General features: G+C 38.3%; 1 protein-coding gene across 1 annotated transcript in view; it reads left to right on the plus strand.

The window, feature by feature from the left end:
- ERC2 (ELKS/RAB6-interacting/CAST family member 2) overlaps nt 1-24,801 on the plus strand; it is a 982,831-nt gene that overhangs the window by 164,274 nt on the left and 793,756 nt on the right. The window contains exons 3-4 of the mRNA XM_053669554.1: nt 22,929-22,952; nt 23,585-24,001. Coding sequence (XP_053525529.1) covers nt 22,929-22,952; nt 23,585-24,001 — 441 coding nt within the window. The remainder of the gene's footprint in view (nt 1-22,928; nt 22,953-23,584; nt 24,002-24,801) is intronic.

A 24,801-nucleotide genomic window follows, 5' to 3' on the forward strand; every position in this document is an offset into this window, starting at 1 on the left:
CAAGGAACATCTCTGAGAAAGAATTTGATCTCTTAACATAAGTGGAATTTAGACACGTGTAGTCCAAGTTTGATGGAATGAAGATCTCCAAGGAAAGCCAGATTGCAGAGACAGAGGCGACAGGACCCTTGAGAAAAGAAATCATTGTGAACGAGGGGAGTTCACAGAGAACGAAGCAGTAGAGTTGCTGGTTAGAGCCGGTGCCTCGCCACGGCCTCCAGAAGCCTCTAGCCTGCTGCTTCCTGAGAACAAGAGGGCTGCGGTATAAAGAAGAGGAATGAGTCCCTAGGGGCTCATCACCTCTGCTGGTGGAAACTCTTTTTGAAACATATGGTCTTGTGGGGCCACAGAGTTCTCCTTCCAGCCAGAAAGGACTAAAAGCAGTAGAAGTTGGGGAACTTGAGAAGGTCACAGAGAGAAAAATCTGAAACCTGGAACTAACTCCTCTCTCATTCCTGCATGTCCAGGATTAGTATTTAATTCAAGGTGTCCTGGAGAATAGTTCCAGAGAAGGTCTTATTGGACAAGAATGCCCTCTCTTGTCCTATACTTTGTTTTAGTGTGACCAGTGTATTGCAATGTGGTCGATTGGGTGGGCTGACACTGTTAGTTACCTTAAGAAGAAAAGAAGCCAGGTGTTCACTGGAACTGAAACTGAGGTACTAATGGGATCTAAGTCTGGGGGTCTCTTGGGCATTTCTATGGCGTTTCTTCTCTATTCTCCCCTCTTTATGGAAGGCCTTCCATAGTCTTCTCTGTGTCTGTTTTGCTTTCTTAGAATTTGAGCTTACCCGGGGCTTTGGTTCACCAAGGCCCCATATCTTCCTGAGGAGTTCATTGTAACTCTGCCTCCTCTGTTGACTGGCTCATGCTCTCAGTTTCCAATTCTAATTTTCCTCACAGAGGCATTTGATCGCCCAGTCAGGCTATGCATGAGAGGCCAATTCCTTGGTCCACTTAGCTACTGGAATGGGGAGAGCCAGGAGGAGGAACATGTGACATGGAGCTTAGCTGTGGATGGACAGAATTGCATGGAATAGGCCATTACCAGAGCAACTCATGATGGGCATCTCTAGTTAATAACCAGTTATTCATTTATTCCATTTCCTACCTGGCAGCATAGCACTGGGGTGGAGCTTGGGTTTCAGAGTCAGACTCAAATCTTGGATGCGATCATGAGTAAGTGACTTTTTCCCTCTGAGTCTTGCTTTCCTCATCTATAAAAAGGGGATATTAATCCTATTTATTTCCTAAAGTTGTTTCAAAGAAGATGTGAAAAATGTATGTATAGAAGTTAGCAGAAGCTCAGTGCAGAGTAAGCACTTTGTAAATGTTAGTTATTTTTATATATAGTCTGTAAGTCAATAATACAAAGATAGCACCTGTCTTAGAACTTGTAGTCTAAGCAGAAAATAATTTCTATGAGCCATTCACTTAGTCCATTAGTATTAATACATTTACAGTATATATCATATAGTTAGTAAAGTAACTCATTGAGCAAATATTTATTATCCATCTATTAGGTGTGTGGCACTGTTGTCAGCATTGAGTGTAGAGTTTTAAGCAAATAGTTAAGTCTCTACTCTCATGGAGCTCACATTATAGTTAGATGGTAGACACACACTAAGAGAGAAAGAGATGATAGATAGATAGATAGATAGATAGATAGATAGATAGATAGATAGATAGATAGATAAAGTCTGGTGATGCTGTGTCCAATGAGAAAAAAAAGCAGGGTAGGGGACTAGAGAATACTAATGTAGAGGAGTAGACCAGGATGCCCTCTCTGAGGAACTTACATTTGAGCACAGAACTAAACTAAATAGTATCTGATGGAAGAGCGTTTTGGGTAGAGGGAAGAGCAAAGGCAACAGCCCTGAGGCAGACAGGTGCTTGGTATGCTCAAGAGGCAACAAGGAGGCTTGGTCATTGGAGCTATAGTGAGTGAAAGTGAGAAGAGTGGGATATGAGGTCTCAGGGGAAGCCAGGGGCTGGGGGTGATTTTAATTTTTAGCTTTCCTACAGGTTCAGTTACATCTTTTGTCTGGGGCTCATCTCAGCTTTTCACATTGGCATGAACTCCTAGCTTGTCAGTTTCCTTTGTGATTAAGGGCAGCAGACAGGTGCCCATTTTAAAGCAGATGGACTTTGTGAGATGCGCAAAGGCTCGTTAGAGTTTTAAACTATTTTTGAACTATTGGCTCTTGAGATCACTTAGTATTTCTCCTCACCAGGATAGAGTGAGTCATGAGGTGGGGGTCCTGATAAATTTAAAGCAAGCTCCCTCTGTCATCAATGTCATGGAACTGCTTCCTTAGTCATCATTTAATCCTGTCTCTGTGTTCTGACCTCTTTCTCCAGGATTGAAATAGCCCAGCATGCTGAACTCAGTGTGGTTATTGTTTGGGGATAAGAACTCTGCTGAGTGACTCACCACCACAAGTAAGAGGTGAACTACTTAGCTGTACTCCTACCGCTGCTGCCAGTAGGAGGCCCACCCACTGACACAGGTGCCAGGGTAGGGCTGTCCTCAATGTTCCATGGAAACAAGAGGAAAAGTAGGTATTTTTATTGGTAGAATCTTGGGAGTTCTTCACAGTGGATGTGACATTTGAGATCTGATATTCCACGGTTCTTTGATTCAAAACATGTGTTTTCATAATGGTTTTAACTTCCTACAAGTGAAGAAGGCTGTGACTCTTGCTTTAGTGGGGCTTGCTGCCCTTAAGTATTGGTTCACGCTAATGCGTAGCAGAGATGGGCTCTTTACTGGACATTTATGGCTCATTTTTTGTATATACAACATTGCTTTAGACATCTTGCGTATCACTTCTCTATTTCAGCATAATAAATCATCCCCAACTTGGAGACTTAAAACAACTCTTATATTTGTTCATAGCTCTGAGGGTCATTAGTTTTGGCTGGGCCTGGTGAGGTGGTTTGTTGCTGATCTCTTCAAGGGTCAGTCATTCATCAGGCTACAGTCATCTGGTGAATTGACAAACTCTGGTTTAAGATGACCTGTCACATGTCTGGTGGTTGCTGTTGGCTTTCGGTTGGGTCTCTCTTCTCACAGTTGCTTATCCTCAAATGGGGTAGTCTGAGATTTCACATCAAGAGAGTAAAATATGATCTTCAAGTATTATGTCCTCTGTCCTTTTGTGATTCTTTCTCTAATCACAGTTTCTTCACATACATGTGATGATTAATAGTTCAAAGGGGACCCTGTGCAGCTGTCTGCTCTGTGAACTCCAGTAGACTTGACATTTCCAGATTTCTCTCAAGTCAGAGGGGCCACAGGTGCTGGCTGGCATTCTCCTCGTGGTGCTGCAGCCTCGGCGCTGTCTCCACGCAGTAGGCTGGGCCAGTGGTGGTGCTCACCTCCTTTTATTCCCATCTGCCAGGGAAACAATGGATTCTTGAAACCATTGTTTCATATACATTGTCTGGTTTTTGAGTTGTTTCAGGCAAGAAGTTTATTACACCTCTGTAACCTGTCTTGGTTGGAGAAAGAAGTCTCAAGAGGAAACAGTAGAAGTTGCAAGGTTTTTGAAGCCTTAGTGTGGAACTTCCAGACATCATCTCCCTTTGAATTTTATTAGTTAAAACAAGACCAAGGGCAACCCATACTCAAAGGATGGAGAAGTAAACTTCGTGATGGCAGGAGTGATAAAGTTGTATTGCAAAGACACATGAGGATGGGGATGGGAGAAATGATTGAAGCTCTGTTTGCAAACACTAGCCCACTTTGGGTGGGCAGATAGGGTTAATTATAAAATGATAGTTATCATTTGCTAGGCCACTGCTATGAATCTGGCTCTGTATAAAGCACTTTATACACAGTTCATTTAATCCTAATAACATTATGAAAGGTTGTGAACTTTGTGTAATGTCATTCATATGTAGAACAAGTATAACACTGTAAAAACCCTGCAAAGGTCATGGTCAAAAAAATTACAGCATAGCTTGGGTGTATCCAAGAGATACATTAATTGCTAGTATGTGCTAAAATGTGAAAAAAAGATTAAAATCATTGCAAATTTGCATTTACTATATTTATACTATAAAGTACTTAATTTTTAAATTTGGTTTAAGTTATAATCTAGAAATTATTCAACAAAGAAATATAAAAACATAAAGAATAAAAATTTTTCTTTTCAAATAATTGAAACATTGATATTGCTAAAAATACAACTAAAAATGCCTTTAACATTAATTAATCAGAATCTTCATTAGTTGGCTTTGTAAAACATTTTTGACAGTCATCAAAAACAATACTCCTGTGCTCAAGGCATAAATACTTTTTCACAGAACTTGTGGTATCTCTGTTACAATTTGCTATCCAATATCATACACCCTTATGAAACATATGTTATAACCAAACTGAGAGCTTAAACATGGCTTAACATTAATCATATGCAAAACACGTAGTCATGACCTTGAACCTATGTACCGATATATGTAACAATATTTAAGGAAAGAGTTTATTTGTATCTTTCAGATCAGCCTTAACCTCCACAGGGTAAAGCTCATTTTCTTTTTTAAAAAATATTTTATTTATTTATCTTTATAGAGGAAGGGAAGAAGAGAGGGAGAGAAATATCAGTGTATGGTTGCCTCTCATGCATCCCCCGCTGGGAACTGGCCTGCAACCCATGCATGTGCCCTGACTGGGAATCAAACTATGATCCTTTTGTTCACAGGCCCACGCTCAATCCATTGGGCTATACTTGCAAGGGCTAAAGCTCATTTTCAAGATGAGGAAACTGCCATTCCTCAAGGGTTAAATGATTTGCTTGAGGTTATGCCTGATATTGTGTGATTCCATGCCTGCGCTTGGAATGCATTATTATCTTTCAACTTTTCTGTGTCCTTAAGTGTTTGGTATAGTTCTTACAAACAGATATAGCAGCATTAAAAATAATGCAAAGCGATGATTTTCGTTCTTTTAGTTTGTAGGTTTATTCCATTTACTTTTATTATAATTACTGATGTGGTTGAATTTATTTCTAGCTTTATTTTGTGCTTCCAATTTACTCTGCCTTTTGTAGGTTTGTTTTCTCTTTTTTGTTTGTATTTTCTTTATTCTCCTTTTTTCCAGATTTGAAAGTTATGATTCTACTCTTATTCATTTAACTATTACCCTTAAATTTTCCTTATAATTTTAAAATGTACATCTTTCTAAAGTTTGCTGAGGCTATTTGGGGTCATTTTGGGTTCCATGTAAATTCTTGAAATATTTGTTCTAAATCTGTGAAATATGTCATTGGTACTTTAATAGGTATTGTATTGAATCTGTAGGTTGCTTTGGGTAGTATGGGCATTTTAATGATGTTAATTATTCTAATCCATGAACATGATATATGTATCCATTTATTTGTATCTTCCTTAATTTTTTTCTTCAGTGTTCTGTAGTTTTCTGAGTATAGGTCTTTTGCCTTCTTGGTTAAGTTTATTGCTAGGTACTTTATATTTTTTGTTGCTATAGCAAATAGGATTTTTTCCCTAGTTTCTGTTTCTGATATTTCATTGTTGATGTACAAAAAATGCCTTCAATTTACACAATGGAATACTATACCTCAGAAAGAAAGAAGGAATTCCTACCTTTCATGACAACATAGATGGAACTGGAGAATATTATGCTAAGTGAAATAAGCCAGGCAACAATAAACAAGTACCATATAATCTCACCTATGGAAGGAACCTAATAAACCAAACATGCAAATGGGCAAAATAGAACAAGAGGTATGGAAACAAGGAACAGACTGACAGTGACCAGAGGGGAGGGAGGAGGGGAGTAAAGGAAAAGAAGGGTCTAGTCAGGGAACGTATATGAATGACCCATGGACTTGGACAATAGGGTGGGGCCTGACTGTGGGAGTGGGGTATGGGTGGGGCAGGGGAGAGCAATGGGGAAAATTGTGATAACTATAACAGAACAATAAAAAAAGAAAAGGAAAAATTGTTAACATGTACACTAGAATTAAAGTCTACAGTTAACTTACTTATATTCTGTTTTTTCAAAAAAAATCCATGAAGAATTTGGAACATTTTAATACCAACCATTTTGCCTCCTGTCTTTCATATTTCACATTTCATGTGAGTATGGCGATATTGGGCTTTCCTTTATTCTTTGAAATTGTGCATGACCGTGTGACTTGCTTTGCCAGTGATGTATGGGAAACAGAAAGCTTGAAGAGCCAGTGTGTAGTTTACCACGTGACCTGTAGTGCTCGCTGAAGAAGGTATTGGGACAAGGTCCTTGAGCAGCTAGGGAGTCTCCCAGCTGACCCTTGAAGGATATTTAGCATGTGTGAGAAATAAACATTTATAGTTTTAATCCATAAAGATTTTGGGAGTGTTACCCTAGCATTCCTGATGGATAAATTCCTGATTCCCACCCCTTCCACAATTAGTTGTGATCATTATTGTTTTATACTCATATCAGCTCCTCCTTCTAGATTTTTCTTTTTTCTTGAAGTATATATTATAGAAGTTCCTTAATGTTAGTGCTGTGGTGGTAAATGTTTAACAACTGGTTTCCTGAGGGTAAAAAACCCCTGATTTTTAGTGTTTGCTCATTTCCATGATATAAATACTCCCACAGTGGCTGAATTCAAGTTATTAACATGTTATCAACTGACTCTCAAAATTCCTTAAAATTTGACTGTTATCAGTCACTATTATTTCAGGTGGATTATGTTAGTGGTTAACTCTGTTTTTATCTGAAGACATCTTTATTTCATTCTTATTATTGAATGGCAGATGAACTGGGAGTAAAATTCTAAGGCTGAGAGTTATTTTCTCAACTTCATTTAGCACTTTTCAAGCTGTTGCTCCCTCGAGAAGTCTATGGTCATCTTACATTATTCTTTTGTAGTTAATCTGTTCCTTCTCTCTGGTTGCTTCTAAAACCTTTTCTTTGTGTTTAGCATTCTTTAGTTCTACTTTGCTATGCTTGAGTATGGATTTAATTTTACTTATCCTGATTGGAAACATTTTACTCCCCTCAATCTTTAATGAGCATTAGAATTTTTATAATTCATTGTCTCTTAGAATATTGTTTGGTCTCTGGGATTCTATATGTTGTAGATTGAGAGATTATTCCTCCTGAATATTTTTGTGTTTGTTTTTCCTGGTACACTCTGGGATCATTTTTATATTTAATTTTATTCTCTGTTTGGGTTTCCCTGACCTTTATGCACTGTAAAATGAACCCCAAGTTCATGTGAAGGTAGACCCTTGGAGAAACTACTTTTATCCTGCCCTGAGCTCAGAGTTCAGGCTGTCATCTTTGTGTCCTAGTGCTCACCATTTCACTGATCCAGTTTTATGGAGCAGCCTCAGCTCCAATTTGCACAGAGCCTTTTCTCTTGTCCCCCGTCCCTGCCTTAATCCTTGACAGCCAGGCCCTCAGCTCCTCTCACCAATCTGACTTTTAGTTTTTCTCTTTGCTTTTGGCCCCTGAGGACCTCTCTTACTGTCTTGTGTGCTCATCTATGATACAAAGTGATATTTTTGTATTTTCTCTTGATTTTGCCTTGCCATAGTTCTTAGTACACGGATTACATGGTCATTAACAGTGTATTGAGTGAATGTTGCCTGGGAGTGGTTGTGGCAGAAATGAAGGATATAACTCTCTGAGTGGACTCAAATGAACGAAGAATTCTTTGTAGCATAATTGTTGTTAGATAGGGGGCTTGATGGGAAATTTTGTCATATCCTTAAAAAAAAAACTCTTAAGTGTCTCCCACACTGGATTTTAGTTACTCCTGTAATAACAGTGTTCTTTGTCCATTTAAAAGGTGATTTCAAAGCTTATTTAAAGAACTAAATGTGGAATCTTTTTGAAGACACTGTAAGCTGTGAACTAATTCTGTTTTTTTTCCGCATTACAAAACCATAAAACCTGCAATTCTTTCTACTCTTATATCCCTTTGCATTTTTAAATTAAAGAAATGAAACTTTCAGAGATACAGCCAAAAATTAATTTGCAAGTTTTTGTTTACACTGGTTTTATAAACTTCTCCTACTCCACAGTCAAGGGCACAAAAGATGATGAGACAGATAATCATGCTTTCTAAATAGTGTTCAGATGAATGGAATCAAGAGGGTCATTTGCGTCCCTGTAACTTGCTGAGGGCTCTGGTATGTTGACATTTATGTAACCCAGGGCTAATAGTTCATCTTATTATGAACAATGGCAGTAGGACGTCAAGTTAGTGAGGTATTACATTAGGGCTTGCTTCAATTTAAATTCTTCTTCCATTCAATAATGCTTTTGTTCCAGGCACCAGCAGTGTCTGTATTGCTAGGGACTCTCTTTATATCCCTGTTGGACTTGATAGGTTAGCTCTGTTCCAGACTCAACGTTGAAAGCCATTTTTCCTCCTTTCCCAATTTTAAAAGTCTCAAATGAATTATAAAGCAAAATGAATATACAAGGATGAGAAAAGCACTTTGCAAGCCCTTTGTTTAAAAACACTTATTACTGTCTTTTTGGAGAAAATTCTATTCTCTTTCCCCGTTTTAAGATTCGAAAAAGAATCTTAAAGCATGTGAAATGTATGTTTATGCTCATGAATGCATATATGGTTTTCTGAGTCTTTGCAAAGGAAAACTTTTGCTACTAATAACACACACAAAAATTATCCAGATAAAATAAAAATAATGTTGACTTGATATTATTCACGACTGGTATCAAGGGATCTTATTTCTCAGTGATATAATATATTCTCATATTCTTTCAGTGATATTATCTGTGAAAGAACCATTCCTCCTTCTCCCCCACCCCTGCTTTGACATATCCAACAATAGCATGGACATCCTGTGACTTATTATCTTTTATAGGTTCCTATATGGCATCTTCATTCTTAACATTTATTCCACTTTGGGGAGGGAATGAGGGTAATTCCTCTAAATGCATTTCACAGTCTTTAAGCTCTCAGGTGGAAAAATGCTAAATCTTTCAAAATTCCCTAAGGGTGTTCTTCAAGAAATCCTTTCTGAGAGAAGAGATCCTTTCATCCTGGTTGGAATTAAGCATCTGTTCCAGCTCCTGAACTCTTGCAGCAGCTGGCATGTGGACTGTGGTTACAGCAGCTACACCATTGGTGGTACTTGGTGGAAGGGGTGCGTCTGGGCCCAAGATGTTTGACCCAGTGTGGAAACCTGGCTTGTGGCAACCATCGCACTTGCCTTGACACTCATTATGTGGTAGCGGGATCCTCTCACAGTTCTGTGACTGCATGAGACTGGTGCATGGTCTGGAAAGGTACCATCAGTGCCTTGCAAGTGTTGTGCCTGGGCTTTATAACTACCATGTGCCCTCTCTGCTGTGACTCATCCAGGTGAGGAGGGGTCCCTTCTTTGGGCCTTAGTTTATCCCCTTATAAAAAGATGCAAAGATGTTTATCCTTTTCTCCCTATCTTCACTAATGTTCAGCCATTTTGTTGTTAAATATTTGCCGTCTCTTTAAAATGCATATACCAGTTTGTAGCAAAATCCAGGGCTATTCTTTTTAAGTATTTTCTTTGCTACTGAAAGGCTAGCATCTGAAGTGGCCAAACTAAATAGTTCTTCCGGGTTAAAGGTTTTATTTGTATATGACACAGTCAGACTCAAGTTTACATCCCCTCCCACTCTACTTTCATTTTTTTCCATTGCATTTTGGGAAGTTTTGTATAGTAAAAACAGCAGCTTTAAAAAATGATAGGTTCCCTTGGGCTGGAGTGGGGCTTCCTTAGTACCTGATCTGTATTATCTGTTTAACCTTATTACAGTTCTGCGAGATGTTTGGATTAATAGCAGCTTTCAAAAGAGCTACAAATTGAGTTCTAGAGAATAGAAATACTTGCTGGTGTCACAGAGCCCACTCAAGGCTGTAAGACCCTGCAGCTAGTGAGTGATCAGGTTGACCTCATACCTAGTGAGTCACCAACTTTGAGCCTTACCCAAGGCTGTCTGGCATTAAACACAGGGTTCTAATTGGAGGTGTTATTCTCTGATTGAGAATCAGATCTGTAGGACTCTCACTGTCAGATGAATTATTTCTTTATTTCTTCCTGGAAGTCTTTCAGTTTCTCAAGTTCTCTTAACTAATAATGTCTGTTGCTGGACATTAGAACCTTGAACTGGCGTGGTTATGTCTCTACCATCAACATCACCTGAGTCTTGTGTATATTGTTCTTTAGGAATTCCTTGCCCTGAGTATACATAACCATAGCACTATTATATTATTCATATATTGATTTAAAATATCTTTAATTAAAACAGCAATTGTAGTAGATTCTTCTTGGGGTCTCTAAACACCTTTAAGTAGATCTTCTTTCCCTTGTAGTAGCTCCAGATAGGTAGGTCAGCTGATTGATTCACAGTAGACACCTGGCTTATGCTAGGACAATTCCATCTTCTGTCCTGGGTATTTTCAGTTGGAGCAAGGAGTCATTGAAACCAAGCCATTAGCTTCTTATGATTCCTGCTGTGTCCAGCTTCCTTCTTTTTCTGGCTTTTGTTTTCACAATTGCTGCTTTGATTTAGGGAGGTACTCTTGATGTTTTTCTGTACATTGCCTTCTTTGGCCTAAGTTAGGTCAAGTTGGTTTTTATTGTTTGCACCTCAAAGAATCTTAACTAACCTAGCAGTGATGAGTATATGGCAGGTGGCTCAGTCCATTTTGGCTGCTCTAACAAAAATACCATCACCTAGGTGGCTTATAAACAACATTTATTTCTCACAGTTCGGGAGTCTGGGAAGTTCAGAATCAAGGAAGTTCCTGGAAGATTCTGTGTCTAATGAAGGCCTATTTTCTAGTTAAGGGGCTTTCTCACTATTTCCTCACATGGTGGAAGGGGTGAGGGAGCTCTCTGGGGCCTCTTTTATAAGGGCACCAATTCCTTTCAAGGGGTCTCCACTCTCATGATCTAATCAGCCATAAAAGGCCCAACCTCAAAATGCCATCACCTTGGGGATTAGGTTTCAACACATGAATTTTGGGAGGACATAAATATTCAGTCTATAGAAGTAGGCATTCAAAAATCATTCTCGGAAAAATATTTGATGAATGAAAGTGGGAAAAAGAAAGGAACACGTTCAAAATGCTCCTACCTCCCATCATTTTTAAATAGATTTATTGAGATATAACTCACATACCATAAAATTCACCTTTAAACAGTACAATTCAGCAAATTTTAGTATTTTCACAGAGTTTTAGAGCCATCATCACTATGTAATTTTAAAAGATTTTTATTACTTGACCTCCAAGCCCCATACACCCTTTAACAGTCATTTCCCATCCCCTCCTCCCCCAGCAATTACCATTTCAATGTAGTTTCCTAGTTTATTTGTATTATTTTCCTATGGTATGTTGGCCATATTTCTGTTTGTGGAGTATGGTATATTCATCAGTCATTAGTTTCTTTCTGTCTCTGTCTCTCTTTCCATATATATATATATAGAGAGAGAGATACTATATTATATTATAGTGCAGCTTTATATATATGACTATAAGCATTGGGTTGATACAGATAGATATCCATTCTTCACAGTAGAAAAGGAAACAATGGTATAGGTCTTTGATTCTAGTTTATTAATAAAAAGAAAACAGAAAGAGTTTGAGTGATAAGGCTACTTATTCACATTTTCCCTACACATTATTCAAATTGTGATTTGTAAAAAGAGTTTCATCTCAGTCTGTCTTCATGGTTTTCTCAGTCACTTAAAATTTCATTGAGAGCCTGAACATGCTTACAGAACTGGTGCTTAAAAATAGAAATGAATAAAACAGTTGACTATAAAGCCTAGTACTGGCATTTCAGATGACTTTTTAAAGATTCCCCTTGAACTGTCTTCTTTTTTTTATTATCAATGTTGAGAGATAGAGATAGATGATAGATAGATAGATAGATAGATAGATAGATAAACATTGACGTGAGGAAGGAACATAAATCGGTTACCTCCTGAATGCTTCCGGACTGGGGTTTGTACCCATAATCTATGTATGTGCCCTGACCAGGAATTGAATTTGCAGCCTTTTGATGCATAGGATGATGTTCCAACTAACTGAGCCACCTGGCCAGGACTAGGTTTTCTGCCCATTTTTTCAATTGGATTTTCTTTGCATGTTGAGTTGTATGAGTTCTTTATATATTTTGTATATTAACTCCTTACCAGATATATCATTTATGAATATTTTCTCCCATTTAGTAGGTTGCTTTTTGGTTTTTGTTGTTGTTTTTTGATAGTTTTCTTTACTGTATGAGAGCATTTTTGTTGATGGAGTCCTGTTTGTTTATGTTTGCTTTTGTTGCCTTTGCCTGAGGAGATATATCCAATAAAATATTTGGATATGTTTTGTCTTCAACAAGAGTTTACTGCCTATGTTCTCTTCTAGGAGTTTTACAGTTTCAGGTCTTACCTTTAAGTCTTTAATTCATTTTGGTTTTATTTCTGTGTATGCTGTAAGAGAGTGGTTTAAGGTTTTTTTTTTTTTTTTTTTTGCTTATATCTGTCCAGTTTTTCCACCACTTTTTATTGAAGAGACTATCTTCTCCCCATTGTATATTCTATATTTGTTGTAGATTAATTGACCATATAAGTGTAGTTTTATTTATGGGCTCTGTGTTCTGTTCCATTGATTTATGGGTCTGTTTTTGTGTCAATGCCATGCTGTTTTGATTTCTATAGCTTTGTAGTATAAATTGAAATAAGGGAGTATGATAACTCCAACTTTGTTCCTTTTTTCTAAAAATTTTTTGGTGATTCAGGTGGTTCCATATAAATTTTAGGATTATTTGTTTTAGCTCTATGAAAAATTTCATTGGTATTTTGATAGGGATTGTATTGAACCTGTAGTGAAACTTTTCTTGAAGTCTAGAAAAGTGCTTCTCAAACCTTGTGTGCTTACACTTTACCTGGTGGTCTCATTACAATGCAGGTTCTGATTCTGCAGGTCTGAGGTGGGACCTGAGATTCCACCTTTTTATAAGATCCTAGGTGATATTGTTGCTGCTGGTCCAGTGACCAGACTCTGAGTAGAATGGAGGTCAGTTATTCCCTCTTCCCAGGGGAGGAGTGACTCAGGAAGCTGAGAGAAGCAGGAGACTACTTAGGGAAAAACTCTCCTCATGAAAACGTTGAATGGCAAGGAGTAAAGCTTGGCTAAGGAAGTCATGTAACTCAGAGCAAGGAGAAATTAGTACTTCAGTGCCTGCCACCTGCCTATTTGAAGCAATACTAGTTTAGGTAAAACCTCTTACCCATCTTAAAAATACTTAGATTATTAGGAATTTTGTTAAATGAACATGTTGGAGAGGGAAGACAAAGTGACAGAGAAGGAAACTGCAGTAAAGATTTTAAAACATCATTTAAAGATTTGCTAAGAATTCAAATGAAGAAGCTGTTTTCTAACAACTGCCTATGACTATTAATAATGGGAAAGTTCCAATTCTAACCATAACTTCTATGATTAAATGTTTTGGGTTGCTTCTCTGAACACATTTAAAAATACCAATACTTCTAAAATTTTGTTTAACCTACACCAGGTTGAGTGGTGCCCACAGTAGGGGGATGCCACTATCTTTTAGCTGTTTACTTACTACTGACTACTAGCAGGGAAAGAACCCTGGCCTTCAAAACAGAAATTTTTAATATTCTCAAGAGCTCCTTGTAGAGTTATTTATCCACTAGTTAATGGGAAATCAATTTTATCAATCTTTGAGTTGGTCTTAAAACAGTTTCCTATTTTCCCTTATTTAAAAAATGCTATGTGTTTAGCATTTAGTTTCCCACCTTTACATTTATTTTATGATCAAAACATTTGTTTTCCATGTTCAAATGGGAGAAAAATGTTAACTTTGGGCCTCTAGCCACCACCTCTGTCTCAACTGTGGTAATAATGCTGGATGTTTATTGAGCACTCATGTGCCAGGCCCTGTGTTTTGTGCCTTGTGGGAACTTGTTCACTTGCTTGATGAGCATCTCGTGTGGTCTTTGTGTGAACCCTGGAGATTAGTGGTGATTATTATTGCCTGTTTATGGGTGAATAATTTGACTCTTTGAGTACTCTGTTAATTTGTCCAAGGTGACATAGACTGTCATGGGTAGCTGTACAATTGAAAGCTCAGCTCTTCATCACTGTTCTTGGAATCCTGGAGAAGTGTAATGATTTTCCTCAGATCACATAATTGGTGAGCAGCAAAGTAGGAATTAGAACTTGAGTCCTTAACTCTCAGTTCAGGGCCGTATTCTGACACTGTGCCACCTTACAGTATTGGTCTGTAATGAAAACCAGAACCCCTTGTTATGAAAGCAGCTGCCAAGAGGGCTTTCCCATGTATACTGTTCTTAGTGTTATGAATCTTGGCAAAATGTCACATATTATCAACCAAAATGGGTTCCGCAGTTATTGCTGACAGCATGTCTGCACGAGGAACCCAGGATCCTTGTACTTCGGTGCTTTTAAAAATCACCTAGTGTCCTTATTCTATCCTAAAGGAGAATGCCTAGGACCATATGTCTAAATATTAATTTTTTATACCTTTTTCAGCAGAGCAACTCTTCCACAGCACACGGGGGCCACATGTTTTCAGCCGGCGTCTGCTGTTTGTCTTTTCACACACATAAAGGTTTGGAGCCATGAGGAGTTCTGTACATCCTGCACACAGGATTATGGAAAAAGGGATCAGAGAACCTGTCCTTAAAATTTGATTAGAGACAAACTGGAAAATGATAAATAGGAAAATAAAGTCACAGAAGAAGTAGAGCAGGCCAAGTTGTCTGCAGAGAGATTCTGTTTTCTTTGAAAGAGTTATGTTAAGCCCTTGCTTGAGAAGGCGTATGGATTTATTAAAAAAAAGTTCAAGACTTTTGGGTATAAGCCAATTCATATTTTTATATAGCTCAGAGATGGTTTTCATAGCAATGAAACCCTAAACTGCTTTGTAGTACAAAGCTTTATCATTTTTTTGTTTTTTACCCATAGTGTGGAAAAGAGCTTAAGGTCATGGATTTTTTTAAATCTGCCAGGAATTCATATTTTCCATGTTTAGGGATAAGACACAGTAGATTCTAAACATCTGGCTAGTCCCTATTTAAATAATTGTGTGTTCCATATGTGTGTGTGTGTGCACGCACACACACATGACTATACTTTAATTCTATTTACATTTTTGTGTTTTAGATATCCTAAAATCTGGATTAGATTCTGACTCCAGTAGCAATTGGAAGTCACTCTCCAAAACGTTGACCAAGGCAAAGTATAGTTTCCCTCCTTTTTCATATAAACTCTCAAGTGTGACTTAATTTTTTATATTTTCATTGTTCTCCTTTTTTTTCAAGATTATTGACTATGGGAACTTTTCATAGTTGTACAAAATGAAGTTCTTAGAATTGGCTGCAGGAAACCTCAATTTTAGACACTGGGCTGTATTACAGTCAGATCCCTTAAGCCAGCCAATGTATCCTCTTGTGAAGTGGACATAGTGCTGGTAGCTTCAGGGCAATGTTGTCAGAAGGGTGAGCGGGTGGATGTGAGCATTTTGAGCTTTGGGCAGGAGAACAAGGTAGAATAATCTGAGGTCAAGGACATTCTCCCTCTCCCCATTTTTTCACTTCCAATCTAACTATAGCAAAGCAAAGAGGAATGAAAACCCATTCTCCCTCATATTGTCCGCCTGGGTCAACTGTCTGGAGAGACAGTTTTTCTTTTGGTCTTCTCATCTTTCTGCCCATATTTTACTCACTATTTATTGAATACCTATTATGTGCTAGATTTGGAGGTATAGTCCAATTTTGGCCCAGAACCTGCCCTTGAGAAGCTTAGTTTCTCTCTCTTTCTTGGAGATTACTATTTTTTTGGTAAGCACAACAATGCTTTGAAAGATATTTGCTCTTATCTAGCTGTTATATACTGGGAAAATGTAGCCTGCCGTTACACCAGAAAGACAAGTCATTATGACCTCCTTTACCGCCGAAGACTTAGAACCCATTGGACAGACTAATCTTTTCAGCTCCCATGTTGTTTACCTATGTTTCAAGGACAGGCCAAGGGTTCTAAACTTTTTCCCTTCTGTGGACTGGAGATGGCGCTAGTCTGTATTGTCCGGGGCAGAGTTCAAAGTATGAGATTCAGTGTGGGGGGCAAAAGATGAAAATGAACTGGGTTAAAAGCTAGGTATCACGACAAACACGACACATTCTATATGTACTCATAGCTGAGTGACTGTAAAGACTGGCCTGGATGCTGTTGTCACACCTGCTTTGCTTTCCCCTGTGCTGTCCTCACTGGCAGGCTGTGGAGAAAGGAGTTTGCTTCCTGAGCTTTGATTCTTTGAGAGCATTGGGAGAAGGATCCCAGAATCAGGGTAGGGAGTTAAAAGCTTTCTGAATTCCCATTCAGCTGCAGACTCACTTTTGTACTTGAAGAGGATTAGCTGTTTTACCACCCCTTTTACCTGTGCCACAAAATGCTAACTTGTCAGCAGTTTGACTGGAATCCAGGTACAGGTTGGATCACGTGGTGATGTCCTATCCTGATGTAGGTGGACATTGGAAGGGCTTCTTTCTCCAGTTGTGTGGCGGAATGGAAGCGACAGAATTAGTGGTCGAGGCTTAAGTTGAGACCATGGTGACAACTGGGAGATTCCAAAGACAGCCCTCGAATATAGCCTTGCAGGTTGCTGGTTGGTAGGTCGGTACCTGATGTAGCTAACAAGCTGAAATGAATGCTGTTGGTTATTGATCCAGTGGGGTTTGGATGACTGCTGTAGAAGAAACATGCTTTCGCAGTTGAGAAGGGGGAAATGATTCAGTCTGAAGGAATTGGATAATCTGGGAAGGAGGAATTGAAAACTGGGCATAGTTTTTCTTACTTTTCTGACCCTTAGAGAAGGTACTTTGGCTTAGTTAGAGATTGCACTTGTACTGTATACTGTTCTTTTAGAGGTGGTTTTTATAGAGCTTGTATTCTCATAGCTAATTCTAATTAGCTAACAGTCTAATCCCAAGCAGTTAGAAAGGAGGTCTCAATAACTGTCCATGTGTGTCCCATGCTATTTAACTATTGGATAGGACCCAGTGATGTGTAAATGAAATGATTTAGATCAGGGGTGTCAAACTCATTTTCAACAGGGACCACATCAAGCTTGTGGTTGCCTTCAAAGGGACAAATGTAATTTCTACTCCTTAATAGTTAAGGAGGAATTACATTTATACAGTCCTAAAATTATTTAGGCTTTTTGAAGGCAACTGCGAGGCTGGTGTGGTCCCTGGTGAAGATGAGTTTGACACCCCTAATTTATATTATCACTCATTCTGCCTCTAACACAACTGCCATTTCATAAGTTGTTAAAGCGAAGAGCCACTCCTTTTTTGTCTCCCCTTAGGGTTATTGGAATACAGGCCATAATGGAGTCCAGGACCTCTGACTTGGGCAGTGTTTGTGTGCTCTTGGGCCTGACATTTAAACTGTGTGATCTGATTTTCCCATTTGTAAAGTAGGTCAACATGTAAATCTTTACAATCTTTTTGAGTTCTAAGGGTTCTTATTCCATGTCCTCAGCATCTCATGTGGATTTTGTTTTTCAGAATGTGGGGTTTTATTGCTGTTGTCACAGCAGTAGATTCTACCCTATCCTGACTGATACAGGGTGGGGCAAACGTGGGTTTATAGTTGTTTGTATCAAAAATAATATAATAATTAATAAATAATAGTTCAAGAATACACTCTGTTTTGCACACTCACATCTGTGAACCTACTTTTGCCCCACCCTGTATAAGTGATTAATCTGTACTTGACACTTCCTAGAACTTTATATTTAATTCTGACAACTCTATGTGATAGGAATTATTACTCTCCCCCTTTTACAAATAAGGAAACTGAGACACAGAGAAAATATTCTTTTCACTTGATTATTTATGAAAAGTGCTATTTTTATATTTAGCTTTATTAATTTTAGAAAGAGGAAGAGAAGAGAAGGAGATTTGTTGTTTCACTTATTTATGCATTCATTGGTTGACTCTTGTATGTGCCCTGACCTGAGATTGAACCTGCAATCTTGGAGTATCAGGGTGATGCTGTAACCAACTGAGTTACCTAGTCAGGGCCTGTCTCTCTCTCTCTCTCTCTCTCTCTCACATATATATGTGTGTGTGTGTGTGTGTGTGTAAAATTTTGTTTATTTTTAAAGAGAGGAGAAGGAAGGGAGAAAGAGAGGGAGACAAACATCAATGTGTAGTTGCCTCTTACACACCCCCTACTGGGGACCTGGTCTACAACCCAGGGATGTTCCTTGACCAGGAATTGAACCAACAACCCTTTGGTTTGAAGGTTGGCACTTAATTCACTGAAACCACACCAGCTAGGGACTGTTTTTATATTTTAAAGTTGAGATTATCACTGTTAAATATCTAAGTAGAGATTTCTATCTGATAAATGAATTTTGAAACTTGACTGAATTAAATCTATTAAAAGTAGAACATTGAGGGAAGAGAGAGAGGGAGGGGAGGAAGGAAGGAGAGAGATTTCAAATTTCCTCCCCATCCCCTAGTATAGGATGCAGAAAGGTGGTCAAGAAAGATTCTACAAGGTATAGGCATTTTACTCAAGAATCCCTTTTTAGGGATAAGAAGATTCCTGCTTAATTTTAAATATCTAAAATGAATATTAAAACTAAATGACATGTGGATTTGAGAAATTTTTGAACTAAATTTTAGATTGGTTATCAGAGTGTGTTTAGTTATGCTGAAGTCATTTGGTGATTAACAAAATGGCTACCTGGAAAAGTGTTTAATGTGGAAACATCCTATGAATGAGGAATTGTCTGGTTAGGATGGCTAATTTTTAATTTTGACAATTGGTGTACCTGTCGTAATTATCTGCCTGTTTATTCTCACCACTCCTGCACCCCTCCTCCCCATTCTTTTTTTCAGTCATTCAGAATTGTCTGTGTCAGTTCAGAAGCTAGTGGGTATAGAGTGGTTTCAGCAGGGGTGTTAGGGTCAGACTGCCTGGATGAATACCTGGTTATGCCACTTATCTGGCGGGGTGACCTTAGGCAAGTTACTTTACCATTTTGCATTTCCATTTGCTCATCTATTAAATGAAGGTCATAACAGTTTCTATCTTACAGAGTGGTTCTGAGGATTAAAAGAGCTTAGAACTATGTGTGCCATGTGGTAAGCACTGTCCAGATTTTTGCTATAACTGTTCCTTAATAGGTCTGGTCTGTCCTTGCCACTGGGCTTTTATTTATTCGTATGTTTTCTACTTTATTTTTAATTGTATTTTTCCATTGCCATTTAGTCCTCTTCTAGCCCCCTTCTCCCAGCAATCATCACATTGTTGTCCATGTCCATGAGTCCTTTTTCCATTTTGCTCAGTCCCTCCACCCCCTACTATCCCCTAACTTGTCATCCTACTCTCTATCTATGAATCTGTCCATTTTCCTTGTTTATTCAGTTTGTTCATTAGAGTCCACATATGAGTGAAATCACATGGTATTTGTTTTTCTCTGACTGGCTTATTTCACTTAGCATAATGTTTCCAAAGTCCATCCATATTGTCACAAAGGGTAAAATTTTCTTTTTTTTTTATGGGTGAGTAGTATACCATATATAAACGTCCCATAGTTGTTTTATCCACTCATCTACTGATGGACACTTAGGCTGCTTCCATATCTTGGCAATTGTGAATGATGCTGCAATGAATGTAGGGATGCTTATGTTCTTCTGAATTAGTATTTTGGGTTCCTTTGGATATATACCCAAAAGTGGGATAGCTGGGTCAAAAGGAAGATCCATTTTTAATTTTTTGAGGTATCTCCATACTGCTTTCCACAGTGGCTGTACCAATATGCATTCTCACCAATAGTGCAAAAGGGTTTCCCTTTCTCCACATCTTCATCAGCACTTGTTGTTTGCTGATTTATTGATGATAGCCATTCTGACAGGTGTGAGGTGATATCTAATTGTGGTTTTAATTTGCATTTCTCTCATAAAGAACTTACAAAACTCAACACCAAAAAAAACCCAACCCCATTAAAAATGGGCAAAAGACCTGAATATATACTTCTCTAAAGAGGACATACAGATGGCCAATAGACATATGTAAGGATGCTCAGTGCTTCTGGGATTTTGTACTTCCTGTTCTCTTCCCCTTGTTCTTCACGGGGCTGATTCTCATTTGCTCTTCAAGAAGCAGCTCAGTGGTTTCTTTTGGTTTGGGGTGGTTTCCTCCATGTCTGTAGCCTAGGTTACATCTTTCCTGTATTTCCTCCACCTAGGTATGACTTCTGTCATAACTCTCATAACATAATATTTCTACTATCAGTTTACTTGTCCGCATGGACCTTTTGTTTTCCTTTTTTAATGTTTCATGAGTATGAGGGGGATGGTGAGTAAATGTACATTGAAATGATAAATAGATAAAATTTTCTCCCTTACTTTCTTCCTCTCTCCCTCTTATTCTTCCTTTCTTTTTTCCTTCCTTCTTTTCTACTTTTCTTTGTACCAAACTTCCTCCCTCCCTTTGCATTTAAGCTTAGCACTTGATACATTATATTAGTTATTCCTCACAGGAAGCCTATGAGGTAGGTGTTATGATAATTTCCATTTTGGGGTATAGAAACAAAGGACCAGGGCAGTAGGCAACTTGCCCATCCAAAGGGGCAGCCCCTTTACAGAGTTAGTTGTCTTCGTATTGCTGTCTCTGTTGAAAGAATTTTGGCATTTTGTCTTTGGAATTCCCTTCTGGTCAACCTATGAATCACTTAAGAAAACCAATCTTATTTTTGCTCACTTTCAGAAAAGATGATTTCTAGTCTGATCATCCTGATTCATCAAATGTGAAATCCAAATAAAATTAGATCACATTAGAAATCCAAGCCACTTTCAGAGGACAAAGATTTGTCATCTTTAAAAATATTTAAATGATTTAAAGATGCACTCTCCACTCCCAAAAGACTTTGCAGTGGCCAGATTTCTGGGTTGAAGGCTGTTGATACTCCTGTGGATTTCGTTTAGATGTGGTTTAGGCATGAGTAGCTGGTAGAGGAATGTCATATTACTTTATAGTTCCATTTCATGTTCTTCGTGACAGTTTTATTAAGATGTAATTTATGTACCATACAGTTCACCCATCTAACATGTAAAATTTAGTGGTTTTTAGTATATTCAAAAAGTTGTTTAACCAACACCACTATCTAATTCCAGAACATTTTCATCACCCCAAGAAGAAATTCTGTCCCTTTTAGTAATTACCCTTCATTCCTCTCATTTCAATTCCCCAGGCAATCATTGATTTACTTTCTGTCTATGGGTTTGCTTATTCTGGACATTTCATATCAGTGGAATCATGTAATGTGGTCTTGTTGTGACTGGCTTCCTTCATACAGCATAGTGTTTCAGGGTTCTCCAGTGTTGCAGTATGCATCAGTATTTTATTGCTTTGTATCTCTAAATAATATCCTTTGTATGGATACTCCACATTTTATTTATTCATTCATCAGTTGATTGAGATTAGGTCATTTCCACTTTTTGGCTACTGTAAATAATGCTACTGTTAATATTTGTGTATGAATCAACTGATGAATGGATAAATACAATATGATATGTACCTATAACAGAATAATATTCATCTATAAAATAAATGAAATACTGATACATGCTACAACATGGATGAAAACTTGCCAAGGGAAAGAAACCACTTATTGCATAATTTCATTGGTATTAAATGTCCAGAATAGGTGAACACATAGTGACAGAAAGTAAATTAGTGATTGTCAGGGCTGGGGGTATAGAGGGGGATGGAGAGTGACTGCTAAAGTGTATAGGGTTTCTTTTTTGGATGATGAAGATATTCCAAAATTTATTCTGTTGATGGTTGTGCAAGTTTGTTAATATACTACAATACTACTGAATTTTATACCTTTTACAAGGGTGTATTATATTTAAAAAAATAATTCATAATGACCACCATTAAGTACATACCAGTTGCTTACTGCGAGTCAGTTCCCTGTGAGGCATTGTGGCACATGGATGAGAAAGAGAGTACTTGTTCCCTGTGCTCTAGAATTTCAGTGGGAATGTATAGATGGAGTGGATATCCATAAAAGGTTTTGTCAAGATGATGCATCACTCATTGCTAGTTTCTGGGTATAGGCCACACTCAGAAAGTCTCAGCATCTCTGGGCATTACCCATAGGACCTCAAAAAGATTAAAAAATGTGGACTGCTCCAGTATTTATGTAACTTAAACATGGTATTATCCATCCCTTATAATACAGTGAGTTCCCTGTGTCCAGGAGCTATGCCTTATGTTCATCTTGATTCTCTTCCTTAGCATTGTGTCTGGTCCACCCACAGGCCAGGAGTGTGTGTTTGATGAGTGAAAGTGTTGGGTGATTTGGAAGCTTCCTGGTTTGTTTCTAGGACAAAAATGCCTTCAGGCCTGTGGCTGCCTGTTCTGACCAGCCTGTGGGGAACTTGTTGCTGAATTCTCCAACTGTGTTCATGCAAATTTCTTTTCTCATAACTGGCAACTATTTTGTTTCTGTGGTGCTTTCACTGTGATTTTGGTTAAAATGATGACCAGGAACAATATGTGGTGTGCAGGTGCTTCTGGAGTATTGTGCTTTTCTCCCTGGCGACACACCCAAAACTCACTGTGTCAGGGAGATTTAGGAAAACAAAAGGTGGAATAAACCTCACTTTTTAAAAAACATCATGTTTCTCGAGCATTGATACTATAGTTTCTGTATAGCCTGTGGGTCTTTGCTATAATAAGAAATTGTTTTTCTTTTTCTTTTTTTTTTTTCTCTGTGAAGGTACTTTATGTTGATTAAATTCTTTCTGTTAAATATCCTTTGCTTGCACTGGACTTTTCTTTGTGTTGATTTTTTGCTTCATTTTTTTCATTTCCCATGCTGTTCAGTTACTGGATGCCAGAAGAACCAAGGTTTGTCTGCTCTGTGCAGCTCATTTGTTTCGTTCTGCACAGCCTCACCTCGTGTGTTTCCATGTCTGTCTCCGTCTGCGTTTGTTCCCTTCTGCTTGCAGATGCAGTAATCCTGTTTACCAAACCCCGTCACAGCTTTATTTGTAAAAATAAAGTCCTTGTTTGTGTCTACTTGTAGTGGATGCTATTATTTTCACTTATAAATGGACATGCATTTATCATGGAAAATAATGGATAGTAGAATAAAGAACACTTAGGAAACAAGGAATACTGAGTCTGGAGCATTGTGGGCATAAAGAAGGTGTGTTTGTGAGTTTACCTCTAACTCTTTCCACTTTCTAAATTAAAACTGTAGATACATAGTTTTCCTTGTGACTGACACTAATATACTGTTTCTGTGTTTGTATACATTTCTTTTCTCCTAAGACATTCAGAAAGCATCATTGAATTAATATCCCCCTCTCCATGTACTGTCCCATGCTTTTGAAGTCACCCTGGAGGACTTCACGGCTGCCCTCTGGACCTCATGATTAACATTCCATCTTCATAGTGTGGTACCAGCAAATAGCCCTTGGCATTTCCATTGACTTTTCCTTTCTCTCTCTTCCCCTGCTCCGTCTTTCTCATCACAGCACCTGCAATTGACAATCCAGGCCCTTCAGGATGAGCTTCGAACCCAGAGAGACCTCAACCACCTCCTGCAGCAAGAGAGTGGCAATCGAGGAGCCGAGCACTTCACCATTGAGCTGACTGAGGAGAACTTCCGGCGCCTGCAAGCTGAGCATGACAGACAGGCTAAGGAGCTGTTCCTATTGAGGAAGACCTTGGAGGAAATGGAGCTGAGAATCGAAACACAGAAACAGACCCTCAATGCCCGAGATGAGTCAATTAAAAAGCTTCTTGAGATGTTACAAAGTAAAGGCTTGCCGTCCAAAAGTCTTGAGGATGACAATGAACGGACACGGCGGGTGGCAGAGGCTGAGTCTCAAGTTAGCCACTTGGAGGTGATTTTAGACCAGAAGGAGAAGGAAAACATACATCTTAGAGAGGTAAGGGCATTCATTTTATTGCCCCAAAGTCAGATTTTACAAGTTAAAATATGTTATCAAGTTATTGTCACAGGTTGGAAAACATCCACAGCCTTAAAATTCCCTTTGTCACCTGTTTTATAACCTTTCTGTCTGCTTCTCACCTTTAAACTGAAATTTTGCATTAGTTTTTTCCCTCTGCTCACCACGCATATGTCCATTATTATTCAGCACGTATTCAGGATCCAAGCATGTGTAGCACATGTCAGCAGTAGGGTGGTTTACAGCTGCTTTCCCACAGATGGTCATTGTTTCAGGGCCTTTTAAGTATAGTAGTGTTTAAGTTTTAGATGTTTATCAAATATCATTTTTCTAAAAAAGAAAAAAAATAGGTGATTAGCAACACAATAAACCTAAGTATTTTTATAGTTGAATTGGGGCAGAATTTCCAGCAAGTAAAGTGTATGGATATTTCTGGAAACTGTGGTAAAGTGTGCAGACTGATTTTGAGCATTTAGATTTAAGATACTCTTTGTTTGCATTTACATTCATCTAGGACAGAGTGTTCCAGGTTTTCTACATGTTTTGCACTTAGTGGATTAAATCATTCAAAGATTTCAGAGGCAGCCTCTCTGGCCTGCCACCACCACTTTATGTTGTTGGCATGCTCATGTATCAGAGAATATGCAGTTTGACAGAGCTCAGATAAAAGGTGGGTGCCAGCCAACATTTGAAATTTTTACAGCAGTTTTTTGCCACTATGGTGGATCTCAAAGTACCATGCAAGCTGTGGGAGACACAGATCTCACAGAAAACAGTAA

This window comes from Artibeus jamaicensis, unplaced genomic scaffold, assembly GCF_021234435.1.
Source record: "Artibeus jamaicensis isolate MK-2021 breed Jamaican fruit bat unplaced genomic scaffold, CSHL_Jam_final contig_519, whole genome shotgun sequence".
Taxonomy (NCBI): domain Eukaryota; kingdom Metazoa; phylum Chordata; class Mammalia; order Chiroptera; family Phyllostomidae; genus Artibeus; species Artibeus jamaicensis.